Source organism: Salmo salar, chromosome ssa10, assembly GCF_905237065.1.
Source record: "Salmo salar chromosome ssa10, Ssal_v3.1, whole genome shotgun sequence".
Taxonomy (NCBI): domain Eukaryota; kingdom Metazoa; phylum Chordata; class Actinopteri; order Salmoniformes; family Salmonidae; genus Salmo; species Salmo salar.
In genome coordinates, this window is record NC_059451.1 from 27051915 (window position 1) to 27079446 (window position 27532).

The 27532-nt window shown below is 42.0% G+C and overlaps 1 protein-coding gene across 10 annotated transcripts in view; it reads left to right on the top strand.

Moving 5' to 3' along the window:
- The window catches only part of elavl4 (ELAV like neuron-specific RNA binding protein 4), a 72126-nt gene that overhangs the window by 20500 nt on the left and 24094 nt on the right, over positions 1–27532 (top strand). For 7 of the 10 annotated variants that reach the window (XM_014216626.2, XM_014216627.2, XM_014216623.2 and 4 more), the window contains 3 exons: positions 10810–10896; positions 16263–16503; positions 27253–27356. In XM_014216626.2, the coding sequence (XP_014072101.1) occupies positions 10810–10896; positions 16263–16503; positions 27253–27356 (432 nt within the window). The remainder of the gene's footprint in view (positions 1–10809; positions 10897–16262; positions 16504–27252; positions 27357–27532) is intronic. The other 3 variants (XM_014216631.2, XM_014216625.2, XM_014216632.2) reach the window with 1 other exon arrangement.

The window sequence follows — 27532 nt, forward strand, 5'->3', positions numbered from 1 at the left end:
TTCCTCCCCGGGCTGTCCCCCGGCTGGTGGGAGGGAGTGCCTGCCAGGGACTCAGTTTAACTCTGATCCATCCACAACAACAACATACAGCCAAGTGGCAGGGCTGACTAACCAAATCAACAAACACATATTTTTGTAAAACCTTTCTGCACTCACAGAGGCTGTTTTCCCTGACGTCTACATTTCCATAGACATATCAAACATTATTTTACTGTATGCTGTTAATAATAAGCTGAATAAAATGTTAAAATGGCATTATCCTGCTTTTAAAATGTTGTCCCTGTCACAAAGGGAATTTGCCAGCTTCCATATTAGCATCTTGAATGTGGGAAGCATTATTCATTTTTCGAAGTGAATATTTGATCGTTTGTGTGTGGGCTTTTCCGTGCAATCAAAATGCTAATTGAAAAGAAAGCAATTCCCAACCATGGTGACAGCGATAGCACCCTGTCTCCCTGACTGCTCTCTGTAGCGTAGTGATGGAGGGGTTTGCCAGTAACTCAGTACTAAAGGAGGGAGGCGTGGGCGTTGGGAGTGATAGAAGGAAGGAGAGAGAGAGGGGGGGGGATATCTAACGTTAGTGTTTACGGTGTGGAACTGAGCGCGCTCCTCATCGAGCAGCACCCTGCTGTCTGTCAGAGGGGCTCAAACACTGGGCAGTGTCACCACACTTCTACTGCCTTCCATTAGAGTTACAACACTCAGGGTGCAATCTTTACTATCCAGCACCAAGGTTACATATCAATGCTAATAGTAGAGATACTCAGATTAATATAAAGTAGGGTTTTGTGAGCAGCTGGATGGTATGCCACAGACTGGTGTGGGTAGAGGAGGGGGCTGCTGACCTTAGTGGGAGAACTGGGGGTGAGTAAAGAGCTGTGGCGAGTGGTTCAGAAGGTGGGAGAGTTTGCACTTGATGGTGCTAACACACATAACAGTGGAGTGTCAACGGGGCTCTCAGATTCTCACAGTTGGACAGGGAGTGAGAGAGGGTAAAGAGACGAATAAGAATCATATTTTATAAGATCAGGTTGTGTTCTCTTTGCTTAGGCTACGCTACCATTGTTGTGAAGAGAAGTCATTCTAAAACGGACCAGTATTGCCTCAAACAGCGATAGGATCTATAGGTGAGGCAAGGTCCTCCTGGAAGAATACAATGATTTATTTCTACCTGAATCAGGTAATGGTGAAGGAGGTATAAGTATGGGTGTAAGAACAGTATTAAAGCTAGTAGAGGTTCTGCCGAACAACCTCGGCGGTGGTTTGAGGTGATTAAATTAGCGTGCTCCGCCTTAGATTCTGTGCCCTTGAGAGTAGTGCTCTTGAGAATAGTGTACTCAAATCAAACATGTAAAGGTAAAGTTCAGCTTGCTGAGTGCTGTTTCCATCCATCCAATCAGGTATGAAATATCATGGTTACATTTTTATACATGTAACAATGGGATGTATTTGAAAGGATGACATGATAGTTGCATGATAAACAGTAACATATTGGCTGCAATATAATACTGAATAGGAAATAAACTGCTAAAACATTGTTTTTTTTTGTCATGGATGTCTTGTAGTTAATGTATTGTATCCTATGCTGTGCAGATGCAGTTGTTCATAGAGTTGAAAAGAAGTACAACTGACAAGTGTCCAGATGTACATAGACAACTGAGAGCCGGATTAACTAGACAAATTAAGAGAGGAGATGAGGCTGACTAAAATGGACAGTGGAATACTTTGCCATTACTCAACAGGGCAGTTTACATCTACCGATCTGTAATCAGCGCATAATATCAATATTCGGTACCATCCCTATCATAGAGGCATCTAACCATTAATTACAGCAATATAACTGACCACATGCCTCGCCCTTAGATCTGAAGCAATCTGTAGAACCGTTGAATAGCCAGATGTGGACAAATAAACACCCCGCAGCTCTCCAATGTTTTGTGTGAGATGTGATCGTGTTGTTGCTGTTGACATGCTACCGTGCCTATGAGAAGACTTGGACTGAATCTCCAGTCCCTGAGCAGCGTGGGTAATTATTCACATGCAACTCCCAGCAGAAATGCCACATGTTCATGTTGGTGTCCTCTCAATCATCTATCTCCTTCCTGCTTCCAGTCAGGCATAGTCACTAACATGGCAGTATCTTAATCAAAGTGGTGATTTGTTAAATAATTGCATGTTTTGATTATTTATGCCCTGAAGGGGGGATCTATAGTAATTCATTTGGATTGAGATTTAAAGCAGGATGATAAATCACATATAGTAGAACATTTGCTTTGTAAAGTAGGTTCACATTTTAATTTCAAACTTATGCCATAAATGTCTCTCGTTTATAATTGATTCAAAAAAGCTTTTTGTTTTATTGATAACACTATGCATTTGAATGAATTGGAAAGCAAGGAAATTATAACACAGTTTAATCCCATAAGCATGAATACGTCTCCCTATAAATGTTTTGGTGTTATCAATATTACTAATGTAAGCAAGAAAAACACTCATTTTCAACGTACCTTGGCCTATACTCAGACAAAAACAGTAGGAACTAATGAGCTAATGCCCATTTGAATAAGCCGCTCTGAACCATTGTCTCAAATATATGGCTTTGTTATTAAATATTCCTTTTGTGTGAAGACTAAACGTACATGAATATCAACAAAACGTTTTAGTTAAAAATGGAATAGGCTTCCACAATGATATATTTTATTTATTTATTTAAATTTCCCCTTTAGAAAGGAAAGATGAAGGAATTCAGCTGTGAGGGGAACTGACTTCACAAATACAAGTCTAATTCCTTTGGTGGAAATTGAAAGTACCACAGACAGACAATAATCAGCTACAAATTCTTAGCGCAAACAACCCGGTAGCAAACACAGGGTCATGCACTTGTTGTTTGTTGCTCCTGCTTTTCTGAGTAAATATACTAAAGGAAAGTAAGGAAATAGATAGATATTAATATATCCTCTCTATATCTCTGTTCATTCAAAGATGGAAGTAGAACGCTGACTTCCATATTTCTACTCTTCTCTTTCTTCATCCTCCTCTGTATTCCGTGTGTTTTGTGTGTTACATACTTTTGGATTTGAGTGGCAGTTACTCCTGAGACTGCCCAAACCGCACACTCCTCTGATCTACATTTTGCATCCCAGGAAAAGGAGAAAAGAAAGCAGCAGCAGCAGCAGCAGCAGTAGGCTTGGTATCGTTAGCAGTTGCTCCGGCTCGTTGTTCAACGTTGCCAAGTAAAGTGGCCAGTTACTGTGATGATAAAGGACGTTTCAAGGTCATCCCTCCAACAGGGGATTTTTTTCACAGCCTGGAAGGCATCAAACATTTATATTTCTGTTGCCGGATGAATTATACATTTAACATACAACATAACAACATGCAACAAAATGGCACTGCTGGTTGGATTACAAACAACGCACATTAGGCCTATTGCTTCCCTACATCTTTACACACAGTCTGCACCATCAAATCCTAGTACTGTAAATATAAACAGGGGGAAATATTCTGTTTCTACTTGCTGTAGGTCAAGAGAAAGAAAGGGGAGGAGGATTAAGAATGAGATGGAAGGAGGAAGGAAGTACATTTCCTAGTCAGATCTGCCCACAGACCCGTAGCGGACAGGGTACCCACAGACCCGTAGCGGACAGGGTACCCACAGACCCGTAGCGGACAGGGTACCCACAGACCCGTAGCGGACAGGGTACCCACAGACCCGTAGCGGACAGGGTACCCACAGACCCGTAGCGGACAGGGTACCCACAGACCCGTAGCGGACAGGGTACCCACAGACCCGTAGCGGACAGGGTACCCACAGACAAGGGGTCAGGGTGGTGGAACTGACAGATGCTTCCTCAATCCCTATTGAGAACATAAAAGCGTTACTGCCTAAAAGTATATGGTTCATACCATTATTTTTCTATCGCTGTCAAAAGCTGAGGCAAGCATGAGTGCGATGAGATTTGATCACTAGGTCGTTCCACCTCAAAAAGCACAAGGAAGAGGATTTCAACACCCACCATCTCAGATTGTTCTAAAATCGTTTCTGTAGTTCATAACAGATACAATTAGCATTCCTGAAACATCATTTTATTGAATTTGAGAAATTAAACTAATTGCATCCCCCCAAAAATAAATACATATTTGAATCCTATAAATTAGAATGTCTAATTTGTGTGCAATCAATTAGCTTAATTTATCTGAGATAAAATAAAATGCCAACAAAATAATGCTTCAGGAATGCAAATCATACATGTTTCTAACTACAGACACAATTTCAGAACAATCTGAGATGGTGAGTGTCATGGCTATCTGAAATGACATGGAACAATTCCACTGCCATCAGAGGTTTTGTTATCTGGGAAAGGGATTCATCCTGTCAATGCCTATACCAGTGTTTCCCAAACTCTATCCTGGGGACCCCAAGGGGTGCAAGTTTTGGTTTTTGCCCTAGAACTACACAGCTGATTCAAAGAATCAAAGCTTGATGATTAGTTCATTATTTGAATCAGCTGTGTAGTACTAGGGCAAAAACTAAAATGTGCACCCCCCAGGACCAAGTTTGAAAAACGCTGGCCTATTCCCTTCATATCAGCGGTAAAATGTTCTTCTCAAACTAGATGGAAATATGAATTTTACTACAGATATCTATCAAGACAGATAAACATTTGAAGCAATTAACAGAACCATCAATTTGAGATCCAGAGAGAGCAGATGGTAGACATCTATATCTTCCAAATACATGTCTCCCCGCCATGCTATTGATATAAAACTCCATTCCAGAATTTTCCATGGAAATAGCCCTATATTTTCTGGCACATACTATATGAACATAGATAGTCTCCTGTGGGCATTTTCAATTACACTGTACCACGGCAGAAGGAGATTAATCTTCTATTTTGAATGCATGCCACATTTTATGGTTTAGTTGATATGCTGGAGGGGTAATCTTAGCTGTGAGTATACATTTAGGCTTTGTCTTCTCACTGCAGCAGAAGCTAAATTTGAGTAGATTTTTTTTTAAATATTGAAATCTGTTTCCAATTTTCTAATGACCTAATATGCTCCAAGTTAGTATATTATAACACAGAAAAATTTGAGGATTAGTTTCACAGATGCACTTTTTTATATGAATATGACTCATAGAGCTTGTATAGTATGATTAGTACCAGTACAATTAAATGTACTGCACATGGATAGATATAACAATGGATGCTAATACAGAACATACTGTACATTCAACTGTCATACAAGGACATTATATGTAATGAATCTGTCTCTCCTGCTCTTCTCAAATAATGTATTAACTGTCTCCATCCAGGTGCTTGCTTTTCCGTATTTTCGATTGTATTATTTACTTAAGATAGATGACATGTCCTTTCGTCTTGCAGCTATTTGATTATATGAGCTCGAGTTCAGATCCTAATCAATAACCAGATTAGCTCCTAGCAATGTACTGTTATCATGGGCCTTGGAATGAAGCCCTGTGCAACGGCTGGTGTCTGTGTGATTTAGCTTCCTGTGTGAGCTGCAAGGCCCCTGACTGTCAGGAGAAGGCAGGCACACATTCTGGTCATTGGAAACACACAAGCAGGCAGGCAGCCTGGGAAGCAGCTGATGGGGCAGCAGAGATCATAGGCAGTGATTAGATTAGGAGGAGCCTTGCTCTGCTCTGGCTGGGCCTCGTGTGTGTGTGTGTGTGTGTGTGTGTGTGCAGGGAGCCTGGGACTCTCCCTCTCTGTCTTATAGGCTTTGCCCTGGTGCAGCTTAGTTTCTGGTCTTTTACCTACAGGCTATTTGTACATCTATACCTGTTTTACCCAAGCAGATATGACTCATCCTGGCTTCAAATCAGCATTAATTAAAAGTACATCCAGGGGATAGTGTTTAGGCGTGTGCAAAGGTTTGATGAACTAGAATCCAAAGTACATTAGTTCATTCTAATTTGAACAAAAAAATGTAAATATTTAATTACAACTAGGCTGGGGTTTTTACATATCATTTCTATTTTAGACCTTACGAGCAAGGAGAGACGCTTATTGTTGGTCAGGAACATTGATGCCTTTACAGGTGCAGTGATCTGACACCGGGTGCTGATGCAGTGGAACCATGGCTTCTACACTGGCTAAAAACAACCTCAAGATGGTAATGAGCTTTCACTTAAAATACGAACGAATACAAACCAAGGCTGCATTGTACTGTAGTCACCTTCATTCAGAAGTATCCCACTTGTGTAGATGAGGGTCCAATCATGTAGTAGTGATAGAGTGGCGCGGGTGTGTGCGTAGTGAGGGGTGACAGTGTATTGACCCTGTCATTGGGAATCAGCCTTAGGACTGGGGTTAGCAGACATGGGTGGTATTTCTTTCTCTCTCTCTCCTTTAGTTAAACTGTATTAAATGAAATAATGTAATCTGTCACGAAGACTTAATAACCTATTAAGGGAACATTAATATCCCACATGAGCGGTATGATTAGACCACTGCACATGTAGTATTGATGTTTTGTCAGTGATGAGGCTGTGAGGCCCTCTGAGTGGACCACTGTGTTCAGAGTTCAGTCTCAGCTGGCCTTTTGCAGCCTATGGATATCACAGCTCCTCTCCCCATGCTGGCTCATGGACAGGACCTCCAGAGGCCCCTGGGCCCAGGGCTGGGGCCGAACATGTACGCCTAGGGTACAGGGTACGGCCAAGCTGCCAGACAGGTGGCCAGGAGTTCTCACACCACTTCAGGGGAGGGAAGGATAGCACAGGTCAGTGGAGCCACACACATTGAAGTGTCATCTCAGAATCAAGATGCTCACCAATTTTCTGCTTCCATGCATTGGTGCAGAGTTGGGGTTTAGCCAATGTACAAATGGCTTGAGTCCACCTATGGTTTGGCAGTGGCAGGAGACTGCGGCCCGTAGGTCTCTATGGTCACTGTCTGTGGGCTGCTCATTCTCTAGACTAAGGCAGTTTACAACTCCAATGCCACGAAAACAAATCAGGAAAAAGCTCACTGCAGAGAAGCTAGATTACATTTTGATTGAATTCAGGCCTAATTATAATTCAGTTGTGTAGGAAAAAGTTTCAGGCTCTCCCAATGTTTCCCTTCTAGTGGTTATTAAGTGGTCTTTTGTTTGCAATTTGAACTTTCCTGAAAGTAGTCTGGCGGACGTTTACTTGTGCTTTAGTGTTTGCTTTTTTAAAAGATAAGTTGTTTTTCCAATTACGCTCAGAGCTGGGAAGAAGGAGAGGGTGATTTAAGATGCTAGCAGAAAGCTTTAACAGCCAGTGAGTTAGAGTGAGAAGTCCATTTGATGGTGCTTTCAGAAGTGGAGAGTAACACAGACAGACTTAGCTGTCGGATCTGAGATTTAGCCCATGGTCAAAGAATGTCAGGCTATGACCTTCTAGAAGCAGACCTTGGATGCATTTCATATTTATTCTATAACCAGTGTATGTTTTGAGGATACATTCTGAGATTTATATAAGTGTCTACAGTTGGACTATATAATAGAGAATTAATGAAATTGAAACAATGTAAGACTGATGTCTCCAAGGTACTCTGAGATTAGACTAGATGTAGCTGTGATATTTAAAGAGCTTGACTCTGCTGCAGACATCTTCTGCAATTAATAGCGGCGCGTTGCCTTCTCATCTCCTGACCTTTGACCCTAGAGAGTGTACGTAGATTACTCAGTGGAGAGGCCAAGAAAGGGTTCTGGGAAAGTTCTATCGATCCTATAAAACAGTGGACATCATAAGGGGAAAAAGTCAAGCAAAGTGAAATGAAAAATTGCTTACATACAGCACTGAAACATTTATTATTCTGAGTCACACAGAGAAGGGGAGAAAAAATCAATTTGGCAAAGTAGATGCGGATCGATGTTGGTGGAGTCAGGCGGGTGCGGCGCAAGGTGTTCCAGATTACTTTCCTGATTGATCCGACCCAGCTTCCGTCTGACCTGCAGGATGACTGGAGAGGCAACGAAAAATAAAAAGATGGAGAAAAAAATCTATAGCATGGAGGGAACTTCACTGACCTGGAGTTAAGATACAAAAACCATATAAATGTGTCTGAATCGCTTTGATAACTCAAGTTCCCTCTTACTCTGAAGCACTTTGAGGGAGTTGTGGCATGCTGGGGTTTCAATGGTTGAGTTTGTGACCTACCCTCTTCTTGAAATGAGCATTTCAATGGATCGAGGACACTATGACCTTTCACTGTGTTAGTGTGCTTGTTAGAGGACAGAATTACAGAATACTTTACTGTACAATGGACAACCCTTTGATTCAGAAATATTAAATATTTAACAGATTGGATTTCATTCCGTGTTTTATGATTGAACATGTCCATGTAAACAGGAAAATCTGAAAGGATAATTTTACTGATAGTCTAATGAGTCAGTGTATAATATCCTGTTGGGGTCATCCTCTGTTCTAGCATATAGGAGAATGCTGGGATGTGGCGAGACATTGAAATCACAAACAACCATCCAACTGACCTCCATTTTGTGCCAGGCGCTATCAGTTCAATTATACTACTGCCGCATTCTGATCCACTGCAGTGTCTCCTATCCGCATCCATCCCAGCAAAGTCACGGGAAATTGATTGTCTAAGCTCGTTTGGGCAGGGGAGGTCTGCCTGGCAGTAAAGTGGCGCTTTTACAGTGTCACCGTGGCAGAGGAGAGGCTTCTGGTCATGTGAGATTTGCTAGATGACGCAGGCTGCGGAGGGAGATAATGTCCTCTGTGGGCAGTTATAACATTTTCTACATGACTGCCATACCAGACACACACCGCTCACCTCAGGAGCTCAAGGAGATGGGGAGCCCTTACAGGGTGTCAAATATTTGACACACTAGAGAGTATATTGATTATATAATAACTCTGTCTAATGTCTGCTGCGCACAACCAAAATGTATTCCCTGAATAATTGAAATTGTACCCATGAGCGATTGCTCATCTGTTGTTTTTTTTAAATGTAATTGCACTGTCCCTTCATTTGAATATTATTTGAGATGTTATCAGGAAGTGTGTGTGTGTGTGTGTGTGTGTGTGTGTGTGTGTGTGTGTGTGTGTGTGTGTGTGTGTGTGTGTGTGTGTTCATACTGGAGCGAGGCAGACAGACATAGAAAGAGGGAGATAGTCATTATTAGTGGCTGTATTGATACACTTGGCTGTATATCTGTTATTGTACTGGTTATAAAACAATAGAATGTAGGTTTCAGCTACCATAAGTCTTTATCGTATATCTAATACCCACTAAAATCTCTCAATATTTCAGCAACTGTATGCTTGCTTGGAAATTGGTTTTAGAATAGATATTTGTTTGCATAGAGTTAATATTGTAGCTACAATATGTAAATACAAAAGGAACACAAACTACCCTTTTGCTGCAATACTACCAACAACCTCTCAGTAGAGTGGGTAGTACACCATTTGCTAAAATGTTTTGGAAACCATAGCCAATGTTTAGTCCTACACCTGCTTGCTGCTTTTCACCATGTTTTGGGACCTCATTTGAACATGCTGGATATTATGCTTACTTTGGCAAAACCATTCATTTTTAGACGCGCCCATTTAAAGCTATCCATAGCAGATGGGGTGAAAAATGCTTTTAATGTTTCACCTTTGTTTAACATCTCTTTTCAGGTTAGCTTTCCAAATTTGAAATGAGATTAAAACTCAATGGAAAAAAGGATGTTGCTAGTTCAATATGCCCTCTCCTTTAAAATGGACGTTGGTCCACCATATTGGGTGACCTCTTATGTCCACGGGGTATCCAAGCCTTGGGGGCATATCTATTTAAGGCTGTCCAGCCCATGCTGGTTTCTTTGGCTAAAAATAAGTGTCTGTGTCATACCTGTATTCACTTTGACAAATCCTGTGTATATGATGGTTCAGGTTGACTCAAGCAGTGTATTGTTTCATCTGAATCCCTGTGAATGGGAAAATCTAGATCATAAGAAAAAGCTAGATCAAAAATGTATATTACCTTAAGTATTAATCCCCCAAAGATGAATGTGTAATACAGTGTGTTCTTTATATTCTAAAGCTGTAAGATGTTGCTATAACCTTCGGTCTTCACCTAAACTAAAACAGAGGTGGCATCTGGTAAAGGAAATGTACCCATAATTCATTGGCTCAATTTACATTCCCCAAATTATCAACCCAAACATCCTGACACACGCCAACCTGTCACCATACACAAGCTGCCCCTCCCTATTCCCAATTCCCCTCTTCAGCTGACAGTCCATTCTCATCTGGAACCCCAATAACACCCCCTAGAGGATGAATGGTCTCCTCCATCACCTGACCCTGACTGGTTACATCCCATTGCATTCCTCTACCTTCTCATCCCTCTGTCTGGGAGAGTAAATGAAGCAAGAGCTCAGCCTCAAAATCCTCTCCTCCTAAATTGGCTGTTTTAGCTACTGGTGTTACAGCTTCAGCTCTATATTCTGCAGAGGATGCTGCTGCCTGCAGCCCGCAGCTCATTTGAAGAGCTGTCTTTGTCAAGGGGCTTGTTTACTCACCAGGAGTGAGAGGGATATCCACATCATTAATGCTACAGAGGTCACCATTGTTCCCAAGTCAGGTCTATCCTCCTCTCCCTAAATAGACCACGTCATACTCAACACCAACATTACAGTAATTGCCCCTTATCTGAATTATACCCAGGTCTCAATGAGCAGTATTCCTATACAGAAACCAACCCCTATCTGGAAGGAAGCAAAGCCACCTGTGTGTTTTAGTGTGGCTGGTGACCGTAAGGCCTGTGTAGAAAAACAAGCATGTTAAATCTTGACCCTGAAACCTCCTAGGGATCGACAGAGACACAGTGGCGTCAGGCAGAACTCCCGCAGCTACAGGGCTGGGCAGAGAAGGGATTGCTGACACAGCCAAAGATGGTAAGGAGACAGCCACAAAAATGGCTTTTTACCCGACATTACCAATGGTGATGACAGTGCTGCTGAAGGAGCAGGCCTGTCTGTCTGCTAGGCCAGAGGGGAGGGGCCCTGATGCAGGCCGGCCAGGCAGACACACTGCGCCAGCTACTTTTTCTGCCAACCTAATGTACTGTGTGCTTGGAGGATGCTGATTGATTTACTGTGAATGGAAAAAATATGGAGAGTAAATATAGCTTTATATATAATATAAATATGTGAATCTTTACAATATTGGATGTAAAATTGTAATGCTTTAACCATTCATCAACCTTAAAATGTACATGTTTTAGGTCCTATAAATATAAATGCTCTAAAATTTGCATCCAAATGTTTTTATGTCGGCTATATATTTCCCATTCTGTAATTTTGTTTTTGCATCTGGTGTGTTATTTATTGAATAATGAAGACAGTATAGGTAATGGAAAATGTATGCATTTTGTCAAGTTGTGATGTACAATATGCGAAAATATTCCAGCCTTGCAAATCACTTCTTACCTCACTCCCAATCTGAGGTACTGTTTCATAGTCACATAAATACAATCTTATTTCAAATCTAAATAATACACAACAAAATCCTCGATAATAAAAACCCATGACATTAAATCACTGCTACATAAGTATTAAGGATAGGCCTGGATGATCTGTTTTTGTCGACTCACTCATCTAAAGGGGTGAACTTTAACCTCTTCTAATGGACCTCTATCCCCTCCGTCTTCCTCCACACAGACACAGCCTCCAGAGACACTGCCTTACTCACGCCTTGCATGACTCACACACATTAGATTCATGAACCAATATTTATTTCCTACACTCTGAACCCACTAAGGCCTCCATTTTAGTCCAGAGGAAGCAGGTCCCTCCCACACACCATGCCCAGTGGCATTAATGGAGGCTGTAAATCCAGCATTGTGTTTCAGCCCGGTCAGGGGAAACAAGCTCTAATCTGAAGCTAGTGTTAGCTAGCTAGCGTTCTGTTGAATCAGTAGGCCTGGTGTCTGTCCTCAGGCTGATGGTAGAGCTCCTTTGAAGGCTTTGCTTGTGCGCTGTAGTGCCTCGGCCAGGAACCCAGAGAGACCATGGAGATATTGCCTTTCTCAGTACTGGGCTACTCTGTGGGAGAGCAGAGATATCCAGTCACTGAGGCACAATGGACAGCTGAGCATGGGTAGTGCCGGTGGCAGGGGGTAGAAATTATAATTGGTCAATCTAACTGACGGGTCTTGGGTAATTAAAGGTAGCCATTTTCTTTTTCTGGTGAAAACTCAAAGCACACGTCCCATGGAGTTGAAAGTATTTTTGACAGAATGAAGCTCAGCAGGAAGTGTAAACAAATTTAATAAGGCCCCCCAATCAACTTTGTTACTGCTAGGTACTTTATATCTTCTTCCTCGCTGTCTCCGTGGTCCCTCTTTGGTGGAGTGGTGAGGATACTGTCAAAAGCACAATTTGCATGCAGAATAGATCATGAGCGCTTTTAAAGAGGCGGTTCTCTGTTTGTATTCTGCTGTGGGCTCCAGGCATTATCTTGTGTGTTGTTCCATTGTAAAGTAGACTGGTGTGTGTGGAATGAGAAGATGGAGGCTGAAATGATTCACATTCAAGTTTATTTATGATATACCCTCCTCCACTGTAGATAATGTATGTCTCAGGCTTGAGGATCGTGTTAGAAAACCAAAGGAGAAAACAATAGAGTTGAGATCTATGTGACTGATAATGATTGTTCAGAATATTGTGATAAAATATTGTCTATTTTAGTTTTTAGAGCAGTTTTCAACAACATCATTGCTATCAAAACATTAACTTAGCTACAGTCAGATGGGGAAACCTTTCTAAATATGCTGGTTTTGAATAGAGGTACAAACTTCAATGTTATATATATATATATATATATATATATATATAGCTGCATCATATGCATTTCTCCGTGTCTTTGCCATGATGAGGGTGACAAAATGACTACCGTAATCAGAATGATGGGTAGTTTGAGAGCGCTCGATTTAATCTAAACAGTAAACAAAAAAGTTGTTTGACCTTAACCCATTTGACAATTTCATTGGTCTAATTAAAGCTTCATGCCGCCAAAAAACTGAGCACGTCACAGAATGTGTTTTTTGGGAAAATTGAAAGCGGGAAAAATCCATATATTAGCCGCGTCATTGTTTAAGCCGCGAGGTTCAAAGCCTGGGAAGAAAGTTGCGGCTTATAGTCCGGAATTTACGGTATATATATATGTATATATGTATATATATATACCGTAAATTCCGGACTATAAGTTGGACTATAAGAATTTACGGTAAATTCCGGACTATAAGCCGCAACTTTTTTACGGTATATATATATAAATAAATATACCCAAACCTGTGCGAAGATCTTTCCTTTTCTATGATTTTGATTCACTTTTGATTCAAACAGCAGGAACATGTATCCTATTTTCCTCATCTTTTAGATCTTTATTTAAAACCTGTCTGGGCCAGTGGGACGCTTGCGTCCCACCCTAATCAACAGCCAGTGGAATCGCGTCGCGCTAAATGCAAAACCTCATAAATGCTATAACTTCAATTTCTCAAACATATGACTATTTTACACCGTTTTATAGATACACCTCTCCTGAATCGAACCACGTTGTCCGATTTCAAAAAGGCTTTTCAGCAAAAGCAAAACATTAGATTATGTCAGCAGAGTACCCAGCCAGAAATAATCACACAGCCATTTTCAAAGCAACTAGCATGCATCACAAATACCCAAAACACAGCTAAATGCAGCACTAACCTTTGACAACCTTCATCAGATGACACTCCTAGGACATCATGTTACACAACACATGCATTTTTTGTTCGATAAAGTTCATATTTATATATAAAAACAGCATTTTACATCGGCGCATGACGTTCAGAAAATCTTTTCCCTTAAATGCTTCCGGTGAATTAGCGCTACAATTTACTAAATTACTATTCGAAAACATTGTTAAAATGTAATATTGTCATTCAAAGACTTATAGATTAACATGTCTTGAATGCCATGGCTTTGCCAGATTTAAAAATAACTTTACTGGGAAATCACACTTTGCAATAAACGACGTGGTATGCCCAGAAAAAAAGTCTAGGCTATAAATGTTGGAGCCATCTTGGAACGATCAACCATCAAAAATACTATTGTAAATAATCCCTTACCTTTGATTATCTTTATCAGAAGGCACTTCTAGGAATCCCAGGTCCATAACAAATGTAGTTTTGTTCAAAAAAGTTAATAATTTATGTCCCAATAGTGTTAGCGCGCTCCGAAGGCTAGTGAAAATGTACCGTGTGCGTCTGACTTGTCGTCAGGAATGAGCAAAAAATATATAATTAAGTTCGTTCAAACATGTCAAACGTTGTATAACATAAATCTTTAGGGGCTTTTTCAACCAGGGCTTCAATAATATTCCATTGGGACGGTTGCATTGTTTTTCAAAACGTTTCGAAATGGGAGAGTACCCATGGGCGCCGACGTCACAATGGTAATGGCCCATCCCCTGTGACCAAGATAAACAGCCTCTCTTTGGGTCAGTTACTACCATAGAAGACTCAAACCACTTTGTAAAGACTGGGGACATCTAGTGGAAGCCATAGGAAGTGCTAAATGATTCACAAGTCCCTGTGTGTTTCAATGGCAAATGTTTGAAGTGATATCCACACATCAGATTTCAGTTTCCTGTCAGGATTTGTCTCAGGGTTTTGACTGCCATATGAGTTCTGTTATACTCACAGACACCATTCAAACAGTTTTAGAAACTTTAGGGTGTTTTCTATCCAAATCAAACAATTATATGCATATTCTAGTTACTGGGCAGGAGTAGTAACCAGATTAAATCGGGTACGTTTTTTATCCGGTTGTGTAAATACTGCCCCCTATCCCTAACAGGTTTTAAATGACACCAAATTAACTACAGTCATTCATTTTAGAGGTGAGCTTTATACAACCGTTAGTTCATTTTGGTTCACCTCAGGAAGTGTTTACCTGTGTTTTTTTCCAAGGTTCTTTGTTAAAGGTGCAATATGCAGAAATCGCTCTGCCATTTCCTCATTGGTAGAATTCTAATAGTTCATTTAGTTTGTGACCAAACAAGCATTGTATAATGTAGAGAATCATTGTACAATCCAAACCGCTGTGAAATATTTTTTCAATAACCAAAGATATATTTTCAGCTGTTTGAAGCTGGTGTACAAAACCTTAAGTAAAAGACGCAAAAGCGAAACTTAAGAACGGGAAGGATAGAAATAGTGCACAGTACAGATCTACCGTTACTTAGATTTGCGTTCAATGAGAATGACAGATCTATAGCTCACATTTCTGTGTGAATTTGGTCGGGTCTCCCAAAAAGTTACATTTTGCAGCTTTAATGATTTTGTATAGTTGTGTTGTACAGACACTGACAGATTAAACTCAGAGTCTACACAGCCACTCCCCAGTGTCTCTGGTACAGACTTTCAATAAAACACAGAAAAGTAAATCGGTGCTCTGGCTGTTGTTCACACTGCTACATTTCCCTATGTCGTCTTCTTTAGTTAAAAGCCCATCAAGTTTACCTTTCAAAGAACCTTGTTTGGGGTGTTTTCACCCCCATGTGGGGCAGATGCCTTTAACAGCAGGCACCCTGAGGTTCCTATTCTGTCACCCTATATCTCCAAACACAAACACGCCACACCTCACACAGACCTTCCATAAACCTCTTAGGCTCAGCTTCTCTGTGTAAGTGGATGATGGAAATCAACTGACTGTAACCGAGAATCAGATAATACCATTAAACACACAGATTTTATGCTAATGGGTGAATATATTTGGTGGCAGTCTTAGGATCTTGAAATAAGTGTTTACCAGTAGATAAGCACATCAGACTGCCTTTCCTCAGTGCCTCCTCCCTCAAGGGCCAGCAAGCTCTACTTCAAACACCTGCTCTTAAAGCACACTGCAAAACCAGCCGTAAATGTTCCCTGTGACAGACAGCAGTGCCCCGCTGAATCGCTCAAATTTTTACCGCTCTCTAACTGCACCAGCTATCAAAGCACAGAGAAGAACTCAAAAATATCACTCATGTCTCTAACAGCTATGTCTGCATGAATATGTAGGAGTTTAAGTTGCATGTGTACATATAGTGTTTACTTTATGGTCTCATACTGTGAGTTAAACTTGGTCTTTCTTTTGTCTGAGTTTTGATGGCCTGGAATGTAGATTCGATGTTTACTGTGTTTATGTGAGGTCCAATAATGAATCATGGTTCTCAGATTGAGATGCCGTACCTCCTACCTCCCCTTTGATTGTTCTTCTTCCCGAACCCTTCCCTCCCTCAGATAATCAGCAACATGGAGCCTCAGGTGACGAACGGCCCCAACGGCACCACGGCTAACGGGCCGTCCAGCAACAGCCGCAGCTGCCCTTCACCCATGCAAACTGGAGGCCCCACCGACGACAGCAAGACCAACCTCATTGTCAACTACCTGCCCCAGAACATGACCCAGGAGGAGTTCCGCAGCCTGTTCGGCAGCATCGGAGAGATTGAGTCCTGCAAACTGGTCCGCGACAAGATCACAGGTACGATGAAACACAGGCCATGGGAAGAAAGGAAGTGGGTGGGTGTGGTACAGGGTGGGATGGCATGGTGCCAGAGGCCTATGATCCCGGGAAGTACTCCAGCTGGTTACTGCAGAGCAGGAGGATGGGGCTTGGCCTGGAACTGGCCGGTGAGCAGCAAAGTGAAGAAACCCAGTGCTATGTGGCACAGGGGTGTTTAAGCAGCACTTCCGAGCTAATCATGCCTCTAATCCCAGCCTAGTGGCTGTGTGGGTGGTATAGCAGATGGATGGGGGAGGCTGCTCTGAGATAATGCCAGATAATGGCTTTCATTTTAGATCCTACTTAGTGACACTTCTTCCTTGATAATCTCATTAAAAAGGGCCAGTGTTGAAGAGCAACATCTACTCTTGACCATGAGAAGCAGCCAGGCTAGACAGTGGCTCAGGCAGCAGCAGGCTGATGGAAGTACAGGGCCATCTTTTACAATAATGGGCCCGAGCTGGCAGGAAGGTAATGTGTAGTGTATATATAAGAATAGCACCTGGAAACCACACTCTCCACTCCTTTTACATATATTTTTTCGATATGTGTGATGCACAGTAAACCGTGACCGCACAGTAAACAGTGAGACCTAACATTTTATATCGGAGAGAGTAAAAAGAGACATCATAGAGTAATAATATATGACATTTAGCAGATGCTTTTATCCAAAGCAACTTAGTCATGTGTGTATACATTTTATGTATGTGTGGCCCCAGCGGGAATAAAACCCACAAAATGTGGTGTTGCAGCGCCACGCTCTACCAACTGAGGCACAAAGGACCACAAGATTACCAGGAAGCTCTCACTGACCTAAATGGGAAAGTAAGGCCATTTCTGAGAACGTTGTGAGTTCTTCTCTACCATACAAGGTCTCTGATGACTTAGGAACACAAAGTGTGTTATAAATATCCCCCTTCTCCGGTGGATGTCTTTGTTGTCCTCCCATGGGTGCAATTTCGTCGTTGAAACTTTTAGACTAACAAAGCGTTTCTCCCTCTCAGTTGAGGGAATGCCAGGAGGCTGCATGCACAACCACTTGGTATCATTATCTAACTTTCGGGGAGGACAATTTTTTAAGCTTAATATACACCTGAGCCTTTTCTTGTGCTTTTCCAAACATACCTTTCTAGACATTTGACCAGAATACCATTTAAAACACTACATTCTCAAACACCACATACAGGACATTAATGCATATGGACCTGCCCTTTCAGTTAACTGTATGTACATTTTTGAAGTACAGAATGTGAAATTCCTTTACACTGCAGTTCAAAGGGAAGGAGGATGTCGTGAGACAAGGTGATGAGAGCTACCTAAGCCTGAGCGTTGTAAGAGACAGGCTTCTCTTTTCTCTGGGCCGGGTGCTGTCAGCTTTGATGAAGCGAGAGCGGCGTGAGGTACAAGCCCACCCGGCCACTCTGCGCTCGTCTGTCAGGCCCGCTCCAGCTCAGTGAAGTGCCACCTCAGATTGTTTACCCTGCTCCCCACGCCTTTCTTGCTGCGCATGTAATACACCAGGGACCTGCAGGTTAATCTTTTATTTAAGGCAAACTTACACGCACATCGCTAGAGCCCACACATGCCCTCACTGACTCTGGCACATCACCCTCTCAACTTTCTCTCAGGCTGAAGACAAAACTAAAGAGAGACACAAAGTGAGTTGTATTGTGTGGCAGCAGGTTCCACTTTTCAGTGGGAAGGGAGTGAAGGACAGGGTGTTTGAGGTGTTGTCTAAAACAGAAGGTTCTCCAACAGACTTGTGTGTATCTCTATAAAGACGGTATTAAAATCCTAATCCTCAGTAAAAATGCAAACATCTTCAGCCAGAGCTGAAGCACCACCGCCTCTGTCTGCCTCTAATAACATAAACATACACCCTTGGGGAGAGCTAGTGATATTCTTGTGGACCTGGTAACATATTGAATGACAACTTTTAATGGAATACATTAGGAAAGTTTTAGTGATTCTGGTCATCAGCATACAGAGAATGGAAATGACTGATCAGGTGACGCCAAGGCAGGAATTGGATCATTGTCAGTTGCCCATTTTTCTTGATAATTTTGTGCACTGGCTGCATTTCTTTAGGAAAATGAATGTGTTTGTATTTATAACCAGGGAAGCTGAAGTCATTCCGCTACCCAAGAATAGTAAAGCCCCCTTTACTGGCTCAAATAGCCGACAAAAAAATTGTGTTTGACCAGATACAATGCTATTTTACAGTAAACAAATTGACAACAGAATTTCAGCATGCTTATAGGGAATGACACTCAACAAGCACTGCACTTACACAAATGACTGATGATTGGCTGAGAGAAATAGATGATAAAATATTGTGGGGGCTATCTTGTTAGACTTCAGTGCAGCTTTGATATTATTGATCATAGTCTGCTGCTGGAAAAACGTATGTGTTATGGCTTTACACCCCCTGCTATAATGTGGATGAAGAGTTACTTGTCTAACAGAACACAGAGGGTGTTCTTTAATGGAAGCCTCTCAAATATAATCCAGTTAGAATCAGGAATTCCCCAGGGTAGATGTTTAGGCCCCTTGCTTTTTTCAATTTTTACTAACAACATGCCATGACTTTGACTAAAGCCAGAGTTTCTATGTATGCGGATGACTCGACATTAAAAACTTCAGCTACTACAGCGACTGAAATGTCTGCAACACTCAACACAGAGCTGCAGTTCGTTTCAGAGTGGGTGGCAAGGAATAAGTTATCCCTAAATATTTCTAAAACTAAAAGCATTGTATTTGGAACAAAACACTCACTAAACCCTAAACCTCAACTAAATATTGTAATAAATAATGTAGAAATTGAGCAAGTTGAGATGACTAAACTGCTTGGAGTAACACCAGATTGTAAACTGTCATGGTCAAAACATATTGATGCAGTAGTAGCTATGATGGGGAGAAGTCTGTCTATAATAAAGCGATGCTCTGCCTTCTTAGCAACACTATCAACAAGGCAGGCCCTACAGGCCCTACTTTTGTCGCACCTTGACTACTGTTCAGTCGTGACTTCATCACTACTTTTATTTATGAGAGGTATTGACATGTTGAATGCACCGAGATGTCTGTTTAAACTACTGGCACACAGCTTGGACACCCATGCATACCCCACAAGACCTGCCACAAGAGGTCTCTTCACAGTCCCAAGTCCAGAACAGACTATGGGAGGCACACAATACTACATAGAGTCATGACTACATGGAACTCTATTCCACATCAAGTAACTGACACAAGCAGTAAAATTAGATTTAAACGACAGATAAAAAAACACCTTATGGAACAGCGGGGACTGTGAAGCAACAGAAACATTGGCACAGACACATGCATATACACACACACACACACACACACACACACACACACACACACACACACACACAGATTTAGTAATGTAGATATGTTCTAGTGGTGGAGTAGGGGCCTGAGGGCACACAGTGTGTTGTGAATGTATTGTAATGTTTTAAAATTGTATAAACTGCCGTAATTTTGCTGGACCCCAGGAAGAGTAGCTGCTGCTTTGGCAGCAGCTAAATGTGGATCCATAATAAATACATTTATTTTCTCTCATGTCGTTATTTGTATTTCATGCAGGAACAGGAATTGATTGTGCCTGGGATTTGGTTCCTGATAAGAGAGCAACTTTACATACTGAGACAGTCATCTGTTCATGTTCTCCACACAGTAAATAATTACCGCACTGTAATACAAGACCCATCTTCCTCAAAGATGTTCTTCCCTTGAAGAGACCATCACTCGAAGCCCAAGGGGTGGACACAGTTTTTATCCAATGTCTGCTGTGTCCCCTCTCCATTTTAGTTACCCATTTGTTCCTATCATGATTGTACTGGCCATTGTTTTCCAGTTTAGAAGCCCATTTCTGGTCACTTTTGGGTGGTGCCATTTTGAGCCTGGCTGTATCACGGGCACAATAGGTTAAATTACAGCGTATATCAAAGTCTGTATGGACTGACCAACGACAACAATGATCCCTGTACAATCAATGCAGTCACCTTCCCATAATTTAACAACTGGGACAACTGATGCAAATTATACTGACAATGCAACAAAAAAACAAGCAGATGTGAATGAAATATTCATCCTACTTGATGTCTGCTACGATGTAGTAGGCCCTGAAACACCTCACTGTACATCTGAGAGCAGAGAGAGTGTGAAGACCTGTGGTGAACTCGTGTTCGAGTCGCTCCAATCCTCTCTGTGATACACACAGCGAACTTATTGGTCTGACAGGGAAGAGATGAAAAATTCACTTTTTCACTCAGTTTACTCTCATCTCTTTGTTGATACTAAAATATACAGGTAACTGCGAAAATAATAGAAACACTTGAGTAAATCAGGGATAACAAGTATATTTAAAGCAGGCGCTTCCACACAGGTGTGGTTGCTGACTTAATAAGGCAATTAACATGCTTAGGGTCATGTATAGAAATGCTGGGCAAACCATTATTTTGGCTACCATGGCTATACCCCCATTCGTATTTATTAGGAATCCCCATTAGCTGCTGCCTTGCTCTTTTACTGGGGTCCAAACACATTAAGGCACTTACATTACACATAAAACAAAATATAAAACAGTACATCATACAACATTATTACACCACTACATTACAAAATGTATAATACCACCATACAACAATGTATGTGTGCGTGTCTGTACCTTTATGTATGTCTCTTCCATTGGATGACCATGCCCCCATCCACAGGGCACGAGTGGTTACAGTTTAGTTATTTAGCAGACGCTCTTATCCAGAGCAACTAACAGGAGCAAGTAGGGTTAAGTTCCTTGCTCAAGGACAAATACAGATTTTTCACCTAGTTGGCTTGGGAATTTGAACCAGCGACCGTTTGGTTACTGATCCAACTGATAGGCTACCTGCAGCCCCCGTGGTCATTGAATTGTTTGATGAGCATGAAAACGATGTAAACCATATGCCATGGCCGTCTCAGTCACCAGATCTCAACCCAATTGAACACTTATGGGAGTTTCTGGAGCAGAGCCTGAGACAGTGTTTTCCACCAGCATCAACTAACACCAGATGATGGAATTTCTCCTGGAAGAATGACGCATTCCTCCAGTAGAGTTCCAGACACTTGTAGAATCTATGCCAAGGTGGATTGAAGTTTTTCTAAGCTCATGGGGTTCCATCATTTGGTGTTTTGTTGTTTGGCAGTTTCCTGTACGTTCAAAGGAGTTCACAGTCAAAGCCAATGCTGTTTTATTTACTTCCAATACATGGTTTGTATTGTTGGTTTGTTGCTGGAACTGTTTGTTTACTAAGCTCTTGCGCAATCAAACGTTCCATAGTGATGAGCATCAGGAATGAATGTCAGTGCTTTGCAAAGTGGAACACAGTGTGTATTCACCCTCCTCCGGTTCACATGAATCTCACTGGTTCATATAACAATTAATATGATGCAAGCGTGCATAAAATAGCTTCCTCCGTAGAACGCTGATGATAAAACAGTATGATATAAAGTACTTAGTATGACAATGAGGCTGGTAGCTCTTAAATTGGACCAAAGTGAAAGATGGAAAACAAACTCTGCATCACCTTAGACATGCTAGCAAATACCAATTGACTTCATTTCAAATCGCTATCATTTGTTAAATCCAGAATACATTAATATACTGTAAGACAGAAATGATAGAAGGTAAAAGAAGGCATTAATATAGCTGGTATGGGACGAGATTTACACACATCTGACATCTTCCCTTACGCCAGGTATTACAGACCAGCCAGGCCCATGAGTGCAGATGCCTGGAACTCAGAAACTTAAATGTGTGTTTGCAATACATTTTTAGAATCCCAGGCATAAACACACCCGGGCTGTCTCCTTTCTTCTCCCCCCACTCCCTGTGCTGCTTGAGTGGCCCATACATGGGAGAGGGAGAGTGGGCCAGTCAGCCAGTCCCCAGATCTGGAGGACCATCGCACTGCTCCGGCTCTAGCTGCTGTCACTGTTGTCATATCCAGGCCTGACGTCACGGAGCTGGGGCGTCCCAGATTCACAGGGGTCCTCTCTCCTGCTACTCTGCTATCCTCCCAGACATCCTACACATTTTGAGCTTCCAGCCAACTCGCCTCAGGCAACAGCCACCGATTGGGAGGAGGGACTGGGGGTGGGTGGGAGACTCCTGCATATTACAGTTGCTGCTACCTTGGCAACCCCAGAGAACAGACATCTGAGCGGAGGCAGTGTATGTGTGGAATGTTTATTTGGTCAGCAATTTAGTCACACTAATGTAAGCACATAGCTACAGTAAGGCTTTATTAGTGTTTGAATGCCATTATAGTCAAATGCTTATATTATGACCTAATGTTTGTCAATTGTTCAGTGTTATGCCATTGCTGTATGTATAAAAATGAAATATGGCCAAAAATGCATATGGTAAATAGTGGCATACAAAATGCGCTTAATAGCTCTGAGTCCATGTTTGCTGTAATCAAATTACTTTTGCTATTAACAGCCAGTTAGAATGAACTGAGCCTCTGTCCTTTTTTTCGTACTAGAAGCACTTACCGCAGCTAAGTGGTTTATGTAGATTTAAAGTGTGAATTATAAATGTATATTCAATCATATCATAAAACTGCACATTAGGTAATTCTACTTTCTTTAGGAGATTAGCAAACAAAACCTAACTTCTTGAACTTTAACAACATAATACTGAACTGGGAACTTCTAGAAATGTGTATATGTGTATTTGTCGGAATTTAAGTTGGTGACTACTCCCGCAAATATTTTGGAGAGTGCTGGTCCGTCAAAAATAGTACCCAAGTTGCTGTTGCAGCAAGGGTAAAATGTCAGGGAACCAACACGATGATACACATCTGTTTTGACAAACTGAAATGTTTTCTTTCTTCCTCCAAATCTTAAATGTGGCTAAATTTAAGACTGACCAAACCAATATGCCTGTTTCTACCTCAGGAACCTGGTGCTATCAAGGTATGTTACCGTCAGCTGTTCATAGTACTGTCATCTTGTGCACAGTGCACTTTCCCCCTCTTCTCTCTCATCCCATGGCATCTTATATGACAGATTGAAGCCATTTTCACTGACAGGATGGAGTGGGGACTCCGAGACACAGACCGAACATGGAGGCTTAGAGAGAACAGTTTGTCAGTCATTAATACAGAGCATCGCAATGTTGTCTTAACCATTGTGAAATATTAAGGCAATTCTTATTTTTATGAAGGGCCCAATCACAGAAGGATATTGTTTACTGCTAGGTTACAGATCATATCTTGTGTATAGACATGCATGTTAATAAATGGAATGGAGGTACTGTAACTATCTACAGTGTACTTGAAGGTAATAAATCCAATTTTATTGGTAGAGTACACATATTTTCCAGATGTTATCACGGGTGTAGCGAAATGCTTATATTCGTAGCTCCAACAGTGCAGTAATATCTAACAATACAAAACAATAGGAAGGAAGGAAGGAAGGAAGGAAGGAAGACCATAAGTGTATGGAAGCAATGACACAGGAGGCCCCAGCGGGCAACTCTCTTTCCACATGGTGTGTGTGTGTCTGTGGTTCTCTGTGCAAGTCACCACATCGGGAGAGGCAGAACACCCGCTGGAAACACACTCATTTTATCATCTCACACATTCCGCAACCTGCTGCTCTTCAGGAAACAAATAATGGCTTAGTCATACTGTAGCACCACCGAGAGGAGCCACTCACTGGAAATAGCAGTGATTTGCCAAGGAAAAACATTTGGTACACTGCCTATTTCCCCCTCGTATTTATTTTTTGACTGTACGGGGAGCGGTGCAGACCTGGTGAGGTGGTCTCAATTACCCCGGCCCGCTCTCTCATCAGTAGTGGTTAGGGCTAAAACGGGACAGCTGTTATGAAGCATTATGGCACTGCTGTGTTAATGTCACAACTAATGAGCTCAATTATCCCCACGCACGCCTGCTACGAACCAACGCACCACTCTGGATCACAAAGAGGGGGGATCCACTGTCACACACAACTATTGGCCCTGTGCTTTTAGCTCAACTCATCCTAATGAAGGAGCTCAGCACGATCCCACCGCTGACATTACTAAGCTGTATATTTATGAACAATATCCCTTTTAATTGATGTTAAGCATTGTCTTTTTAGTTTGTACATGTTGTTCAAACGCCTCCAGATTTGGGGATGGGATTGGATTGCTGTTGTTAGGAGCTGAAAGTCATGGAAAATGAAGATCTATCCTCATTAAAAGCTAATTAAAACTGCAATGCATCATTTTGGTTTGTGGTTTTAATTGACAATTAAAATGTATAAGTTAATGTATCCATTAGACAAATTAAACGGCATAGAGATAATTTCCTGTTTGCTCTTCCATTAGAGGGTATTTATTATGCTATCTTCATGGCATTTTCAGCTTCCTGGGATGCCTTTTTTTCCAGATGTTTGTCTATAATTATCCTTAATGGCATTTGTACAATCCTTCAAAATGGCACTCAGCCTTTCTAGTGACACGTGGATCTAGATTCCTATATATAACACAGTAAACAACCAGAAAATAAGCCTTTTATACAAAAAGCTAAAACATTTTAGTGCTAAAACACCTGCGCTATCCTGTACAGCTATGTACTGCTCTTAAAGTTTATTTTTTATTTATTTTACCTTTATTTAACCAGGTAGGCCAGTTGAGAACAAGTTCTCATTTACAACTGCGACCTGGACAAGATAAAGCAAAGCAGTGTGACACAGACAACAACACAGAGTTACACATGGAGTAAACAATAAACAAGCCAATAACACAATAAACAAGTCAATGACACAGTAGAAAAAAAGAAAGTCTAAATACAATGCGGAGTAGCTTTGCTGTGCTGTGTGGAACAGCGTTGAGGCGTGCTGGGCTGCGCCGTGCTGAGCTGTGCTGTTCTGAACCGTTCTGTGCTAGGCCTGTGTATTTATTTCAGTCAGGCATCGTGCTGGGTTGAACCTGCTGGGCTGCGTGCGTGCAGAGCAAGTTGTTGTTGTGAAAGGCCAAGACAAGTTTGCCTGCCAGTGTTGGCCCACAGTCTGCGCACTACCACTTTTTGACCTTGTCAGGGTGTGTGTGTGAACACGTTCTATTTACTGTGTAGGTTTTAGTGGTATATTCTCATCAGCGGTCCATAGTTTGCAACAAAACAAAATGTTTTACATGCAGTATGAGTGTATGATTCTGTGCGTTGGCGTTGTGTCTCCAGGAAGCAGCCAGCCCATGGACCCCTGCTGTGGGCTACTCTGTTACTGGTGGGTGGAATCCCCTCATGGAGCTGCCTCGTGCTGAAAGCAGCTGCCTCACCCCATTTCTCCACTCACCTAGGGAGTGGTGCCAGGGGGGTGGGAGGAGGGGCACACCCAGATCTCCCATCCAGCCTTGCCAAGGTGGGCACAGGGACTGGTGCCAACTCCCAAAGACACACTGGTGTAGACTGCACCAGAATTGGAGGGAGTGAGGGATCAGAGACCGGTCCTTGTGTTCATTTGAAATCCATTCACACACATGGACATGCGTTTATAGTATGTATACGGTACATGTGCCTACAAACATATACAAGCACACATGTACTTTAGAGAGGTGCTTGGCACAGCGGACATGACAGTGTAGGGGCCCTGATGGCCTCTCAGAACTGAGCGCTGAGGGCCAGGGTGAGCATGCAGAGGAGGGATGAGCACCGGAGACTCTCTCCACACACACAGCTCCTGCCTGCCTGCCTACCTGCCTGCCCGCCCAAGTGCAATGTAACTGTATCATTAATCGCAACCCAGCACATCCAGGCAGCTCTGCATGAGTGCGCTTCGGAAGCACACTTCATTTCAGCTAACCTTTTGTAAGCTATGCTTGTCGAGCCTCAAGTTCTCCTTGTGAAGCAGTGGAAGGGGGAGGAGGAAGGTGATAGAGAGGGGGGAGCCGCTCTGCAGTTGGCTAATTATCGGCAACCCACATTGAGGAGTATGAGAAGAGATGTCTTTGCGAAGGCACTTTGATATTGAATACATATCCACAGGCCCACGGATATATTTGCGTTAATGGCATAGTTCTATTTTAGTGTCCAAACTTTCCGAGGGGTGCTGTCAGATCAGTGTCAGCGAGATGAAGGGTAAAAATAGCTGTGAACCACAGAGATTCTCTCCAGGACAGGAGGTTTTTAATGATCAATGGGGAAATGATAATCCAGGGTAATCCACTGAAAGTGAGGGAGAAGCATCGTGTTTGATGTGAGAAATACAGCTAGCTCCCTTTGGCCCAAAGCTGCAGCTTGCCTTGGATGCTATTTACTTGGTGCTAAAGCAGCGCTGTTTTACATTTGAGATTCACTTTGTCTTTTCCACTGTGGACTTACTGCTGTCTGTTTCCATTAATGGCTATAAGTACGTTGCTCCACTTGGACTTGCCAGGCACTTGTGTAGCAAGTTTGTTTATTTTACTATCACACAGCCACAATAGCTTTGGGCGTTTGTTGAAAGTCAACTAGCTCAACAAAGCCGGCTCTGCCTGAAATAAATATCCAGAGATGTCAGGAAAATGTTGAATCAAAACAAATCTGGTATTAATGACAATGTCAGATGTTTTTCAAAAACAATGACATTTTTTTCGCTTTCAGTTGTGAAGACATTACTTGGACTTAGAATGTATCTGTACCAATTCTGAATGTACTGGGTAGAATTATGTATTGTAAAAATGCTCTCTCTGTTTTACAGGGCAGAGTCTGGGCTATGGGTTCGTCAACTACATAGACCCAAAGGATGCAGAGAAAGCCATTAACACATTAAACGGACTCAGACTTCAAACCAAAACTATCAAGGTAAGTCAGATTGGTAAAAACTGTTCTGTACCCTGAATATCAATTCACCCAGCGGCCATGTGATTAGGATCGCACTGCTTCAGTGCCCATGTAGGTTTTAGGAATGTTGGGCAGTGACTGAGGCTTCTGATAAGCTAGAGAGCAGATTCATACTCATTTAAATACATGCAGAGAGA